Raw genomic sequence first — 6787 nt, 5'->3', positions numbered from 1 at the left:
TTTTATGTACTCTTAAGGTGAGCAAGTACAAATAGCTTATTTACTAAATGTGGTTTAATGTCAGCAAATCTAAAATTTCAGAGGCTTTATTTCAAAAGTAATAAATAATATGGTCACACAGTAACTGCTGAGAGTTACAAGGATAGCAACCCTTAAAATTCTTATAAAAAAACTAAAATTATTTCACTGTTGGTCTTGCCTATATTTCTCATGACTGCATGTTTTCCAATAACCTATTAATCCACATTAAAACTTAAATACATAGTAACTTACCAACAGTGATAGAACTTCAAGGCTGAGAAAAAGCACTAATCACAAAGAATTTCAATTAAAAGTTAACCTAACAGTCCAGAAAGAAATGTTATCAATGAGAAAAGTCCTAATTTTTAAATAAGACAGCTATGTATCTGTTTAAAGACTAACACACACCTAGCTTCACTGAAACACTTCTGAAAAAAAATTATACATACATATTTTGTTAAAGACATAAAATAAAATAATTCCTCTACTTTAAAAAAAGCAAGACTCCTAAGAAAAGTTTATAGTATCTCATTAACAAAGCAAAAACCTTAAAAAGGTTCATCTATTTTGGTCTTCAGTTACAAATAAAAAGTCACTAACAATTCATTATAATAATTCAATAAACAATTAGAAACATTATCAGAAAAAAAATTGTTGATAAAAAAATCATCAATTCAATGAGCATTTGATTGTTTTATTAACAAAATATAGGCAAGAATTATAACCCTCTCTGGTGAAACTTCTCAAATAATTTTTTGTAGAAGGCCTTGAGACGTATCAATTATAAAACATATTAAAATGAAAACATTTTTAAATGTACAAATACAAACCAGTACTTTATACAATAATTCTCTACAAAGTTTGTCAATCGATGTAAAAAATACTTTGTTGCAACTGAATATAAGGCATGTTCAGTTTCTGTGATTTTGCAGAATTATTTTTTTTGCTTTGTTGGAGACTTTTCTCTTCGCCGGTCCTGACTTTTCTTTGATTCTCCGGATTGTTCAGAGTATCGGCTAGGTTTTTCCCATTGCCTCTCAGCACCGTTCTGATACCTATCGTCCTCGCTTCTAGAACCTGAATGTTTTTTATTTTTTTCTCTTGACTTGGATCTATCCCTCCTTCTAAAATTCTCACTGTCCCTGTTTCGATGTCTGTGCTCATTTTCAGAGAAAGAATTTCTCCTCTCCCTTTTCTTTTCGGGATCTCCATGATTACGTGCCAAATCCACGCGTGCTTCTTGGTCTCGGTCATGCACGGCTCTGCTGCAGCTGTTTCTCGCAGAAGGAATCCCTCTGTCTGAAGTGTATGTTGTTCCAGAGCCTCTTGAGTCTCTCTCTCTGGGTTTCTCTGACCTCCTTTCTCTCTCAGTCCTTGTCTCCTGGTGCCGATGCTCTGGCCTCCTTTCTTCTTGTTTTCTGTCATTTATTTCTTGTTTCCTGATCAATTTATCTACTTCTTTACTTCTGTGGTTCCCATGCCCCTTCTTTCTTACATTTTTAGCTGCATGTGTAAAATGAAATATAGTTAGTTAGCTTATATTTTAATCTTAATTTCACAATTGAAAAAAAATCATATTTATTTATACATTATAGGTTTGTTTACTAATTCAGACAAACTGGAAGAAGAATCAAATTAACTGAATGCAAAATCTGATGACAGAACAGTATACAAAAAATATAATTTTTAAGAATATACAATATAATACATTAGTTACTGAAGTAACTGCTTTGATCCTTAAACAAATGTTTTAAATAAGGTATATAGGAAATGTAAAAGTTTTAATGATGTGACTAAAGTGGTACATTTGCACTTACAAATTTTATCCAAAACATAAATTTCAGCCCATATGCATTATGTCATATGAAATATAATGTCAGATATGATACGTAATTAAAATACAATGATCCTACATGCCAGCAACATCACTTCCTAAAAGGTGGGGTGAATGGGATGACTGGGTTTGTGTAAAAACAGGAATACATATTTTTCAAATACAAACCTCTGCCTACAAAAATAACAGTCCTGCTACCAGAGAAGTAGTAACTATGCAAAGAGAAGCTATGATGGAATCTAAGCATAGGCTTTATGAGAGCCACAAAGGCTTGATTGCTAAGAAAACTCTTCCAAGGCTTTGAAACTTTTCTTTTATTGGTTTGTCCACAAATATAAGTATTAATTAAAATGAAATATCTTACCCATTTTAAGCTATAAAACACATTTAGCCACTTTGTGTTATCTGCTTTGGGTACATATCAAAAGTACTGAGAAGACCACAATTTCTGTCAAAGGTGGAAAGTTGCCTATCTTTGTCCTACCTCCACTCAAATGTACCAGCGTCTATTTCTCCTGCCAAATGCCTACCCGTGGCAAACCATGGGTCCTGGTTTGCCACAAAGGACCAGTTTCTCTGGTTCCTATCAAGCAGTTCAGCTGAACTACAGCTACCCAAGCAGAAACCATCTGGCTCTGTGCAGAATCAACGCCTCTCTCTGACCCTCTGTATCCCACCCCTGGTGCTTCTTGACACCAAAACCTGAGCCCTACAGTAATATGCATTTTCCTCTCTGGTGTTTGCTTTACAATTTTCTAATTTGGTATATGTTCATATTGCTTTTATGCTATTTAATATGTTATTAATAAAACTGAAAGCTCTCTACTGAAATTGTATGATGAGGCAAATTAATTTTGAATCAGCAAGCTTCCTTACTGCAGCAGTTCATGCTGTGTTATCATCTGTTCTCAAAACAGATACCATGAAATAACAAATTCTTTAGAGATGAATGGTAAATGAACAATGTTAGTATATTTCAACTTAAGAATAAAACTTCCTGTGAGTAAATGGAGTCTTGCTCTAACAATATAAATCACCGAGTCCCCTAATTCTGGATGCCACATAGTATGTAAAACACTCTGAAGAGAAACAAGTGTGTAAAGACTAGCCTGACTAACCTACTAATAAGGCTGTGAGGACAAGTGCTGCGTCTCTGAAATACACACTAAAAAAACAAGAAATGACATGCATTTTGGGCAATCAGACTCTCTCTTATTTAAATTAAGATACTATGGTGAAAGAAAGCAGAGTTGGCCCTGGGGAAAACAACATAGACCTTTTTAGAAAATGGCATATTTGAAAAAATACTTTACTACAGCACTTCCTCTTCCAAGGAAGATGAAGAAGATTGTGAAAGACTAGTAATGTTGCTGAAAACAACTAGAAATGCCCAATAAAAGCTTAAAATCTGCTATTTAATGGCATTAAAGATCTAAAACAACTTGAGATGCTCTAAGGAAGTAAGCGCTCAAGAAAAAAAGGATGGGTGTGTGTCAAAAGAACACAGAAGTCAACTTGAAGGAACTTCTAATTGCCAAAGCTGAAATGATATGAACAAGAAAATAAATGATGGCACTGGACTTTAACTCACAGAATAAGATAAATATCCGTGAGTCTACACTGATATATGTAACACGATTAATAAATAAATGCAGGGGGCACAACTCTTTCTTACAAGAGAAATTTCATTATTAAATGCAGAAAAACAGAGACAAATAGAAAAACCACCATTTGGCAAACATTATAGTAACAAGTGTTGCAGATAAGATCCAAAGATGGGCGCAAAAATAGAAGACTAAAAGAGGAGAAAGAGATCTGCATCGTACTGAATTATCTTCCTATAACAGTAATTTATAGAGAAAAACGGTTTCCATGAAAAATACAGCAGATATCACCATAACCAAGCGATTCAAGTTAGTATCACCTATAAGACATATCAATATTATCAACATCTCAGTAAGGCACAGTAAGAATAACACATCATCTCTATGGTATCCTGGCCAAAAATGAATAATCTCCTTCTAATCATGAGAAAACATCAGACAGATATTCACACTGAGTGAGACTGTGCACAGTAAGTGACCAAAGGACTTAAAAAGGGTCAAAGCCATTCAAACCAACGAAAGCCTGAGAGAAGCTATCATGGGTTATATAGAAGGCTAAAGAGAAATACAATTAAAGGCCAATAAGGATCCTGGAACAAGAAAAGGGACATCAGTGGAAAAACTGGTGAAATTCAGACTTTTCCCAATGTTAATTTCCTGATTTTGATAACTAAACTATAATTATGGAAGATACTACTAACATTAGGGAAAGTTGGGTGAAAGCTATATGGAAATTCTCTGTACTATTTTTGTAACCTTCTTATAAGTCAAAATTATTTTAAAATAAAAAGTAAAGAAGACACCAGTGAGCTGGCAAAAACAAAAGGAGGATTAGAAGGGCCAAGATTCAAGAGAAGGCAGAACCACAGAGAAGTGAGCTGATGTCACCTTCTTCCTGCAAGCATCTGCTGATTCAGGGCTGCTGCCGAGGGAAGAAACCAGCAGAGCTCTGGTTGCCTCACAGGGCTTAAGAGACAGGAACAGGGCTAGTTATTTGCAATATATACATGTGACAAAAGAGACACATCCAAAATACATAAATGCACTTATAAATAAACAGAAAAGACAACATAATTTAAAAAGGGTAGGGGGAGGCAAAAAGCTTAGAACAGCCACTTAACAAAAAGAAAAGATTCAAATGGCCAATAATACACAAAATGATGCTCAGCCTCACTAGTGATCAAGGAAATGCAAATTAAAATCACAATGCAATACCACCACATACCCACCAAAATGGCTAAAATGAAAATGATGGTTAAAACATTAGTGAAGATGGGAGCTACTGCAACTCTCACACATGGCTGCCTGGATGTTAAGTTGCTTCAATCATGTCCAAGTCTTTGTGACCCTATGGACTGTAGCCTGCCAGGCTCCTCTGTCCATGGCATTCTCCAGGCAAGAATCCTGGAGTGGGTTGCCATGTCCTCCTCCAGGGGATCCTCCCAAACCAGGGATCAGACCCACCTCTTCTGCAGCTCCTGCACTGCATGCAAATTCTTTACTGCTGAGCCACTGGGGAAGCCCCATCCATGGCTGGTGGGAGTGTAAACTGGAATAACCACTTGGAAAGCTGTTCAGCAGTATCTACACACACCCTACAAACCAGGGATTCCACCTCTAGGAACATATCCAACAGAAATGTGTATACACATACGCACATATGTCACCAAAAGATGTGTATCATAGCATTCATGGAAACACTATTTATAAATTTAAATTTCCATTGAGTAAAAAGGATAAATGTTAAATATACTATGAAACACTTGTACATACTGAAAAACTATACAGCAATGAGAATGTATGAAAAATAACTAAATGCCATAGTATGGCTGCATCTGACAAACATAAAGTTGAAAGATAAACCAGACATAAAGGAGTTCATAATACATAATTCCAAAGTTAAAAACAGGCAAAACTAATTTAGAGAATTGCAAATCAGAACAGGAGTTGCCATGAGCCAATGGATGGGAGGAGTGGTACTAAGCAGGGGAGAGAACAAGGGAAGGCTTCTGGGGTACTGACTGCTCTTGTTCTGGGTCCTGGCTACATGGATATGGTTTATGAAAATTTACACAGCTGTTCATTTATAAGACATGCACTGAATATGTGGTATGTGTCAATTACTAACATAAGGGCTTCACTGTTAATACTAAAAAAATTAAAATTTCTTTAAAATACAACCATCAGGAAAGCTCCTGCAAAGCAGATGACAGATATTACGAAAGGCATTTCAGTCAGCACTCAGACAAATATTTGCCAACGGAGTATCTTCATTTTGATGAAAAGGATTCCAAAAGATAATCCTAACATTATAAATATTGAATTCAGTATAGACTGCAACAGTGATAGATGATCATTTATATTATTAATTGTGGCTTTTAAACAAGTGAACTCTAAAATAAATAAGCAATCAAATTTTCTCTTCCCTTGTAAACAGCACCAGCAACATACTTGTTAGAAAAGAGCACGATCAATTATAAATGACTTTCAGTACCTGAGGCTGAGCTCTGACTACTGGTGGATGAAGAATCGCTTTCTTCACTAGAAGACTCTGAACTGCTGTCACTGCTGTCTGAATCAGAGGCAGAGGAGTCAGACTCTGAGGAGGAGGACTCGGAAGAGCTTGAAGAGGAGGAGGATTTATCTGGCTCAACATCTGGTTTTTGTGCCACAATGACCTTTGGTGTATTTTTGAGATGCTCACGCAGTTCATCCCTAATTAAAAACATAACCCACTGTTAGATTCTGCCTCGAAGGAACTGTGAGGTAAGTTTGAGATAAGTAAGTTGAATAAACTCTGATAATAATGCTTACGTTAAACCTCCAAGACCAATAGAAGTAAAGAAGTTGATGGCAAATCGAGTGTTTCTTGGGTTATCTCGGGGTAATAATCCTTCAAAGAATGGCTGTAGAGTTCTGAAAAAGAAAATGAACAAAAGAGAACAGAATGCTTGGAGATAAAAAGGCAAAATCCTCATACATTTTTCAGAATTTCTATACATTAAATTAGTAAATGAAATATAAGTAAGTGGTTTAAAAATCGCCGATTAGGTCAGGCTGCATGCTATCTAATGACATGAGTAGGGGCAAGTGACAGTTCACTAAAATTGACTTCCAGAAATTCCCCTGACGGTCCACTGGTTAGGACTCAGTGCTTTCACTGCCAGGGGCCCCGGTTCATTCCTGATAGCGGAACTAAGATCACGCAAGTCACGAGGTGCGGCACAAAATAAAGAAATTAAATTGATTTCTATAATTATATGAGAGGAGGTTTTTTAAAAAAAACTTTCATATATAGTCAGAATAGATATACGTATATAACACATAT

The 6787-nt window shown here is 35.8% G+C and overlaps 1 protein-coding gene across 2 annotated transcripts in view; it reads right to left on the bottom strand.

Annotated features, from left to right (window-relative positions):
- Positions 1–694: 694 nt before the first annotated feature.
- Positions 695–6787, bottom strand: part of CWC22 (CWC22 spliceosome associated protein homolog) — a 62418-nt gene continuing 56325 nt past the window's right edge. For both annotated transcript variants that reach the window (XM_019969903.2, XM_019969911.2), the window contains exons 18-20: positions 6274–6375; positions 5954–6174; positions 695–1524 (exon numbers count right to left, since the gene is read on the bottom strand). In XM_019969903.2, coding sequence (XP_019825462.2) covers positions 956–1524; positions 5954–6174; positions 6274–6375 — 892 coding nt within the window. In that variant the 3' untranslated portion in view covers positions 695–955. The remainder of the gene's footprint in view (positions 1525–5953; positions 6175–6273; positions 6376–6787) is intronic.

Source organism: Bos indicus, chromosome 2 (assembly GCF_029378745.1).
Source record: "Bos indicus isolate NIAB-ARS_2022 breed Sahiwal x Tharparkar chromosome 2, NIAB-ARS_B.indTharparkar_mat_pri_1.0, whole genome shotgun sequence".
Classification (NCBI taxonomy): Eukaryota; Metazoa; Chordata; class Mammalia; order Artiodactyla; family Bovidae; genus Bos; species Bos indicus.
The sequence above is the reverse complement of the archived record's forward strand: the minus strand, read 5'-3'. Positions and strand labels throughout refer to the sequence as shown.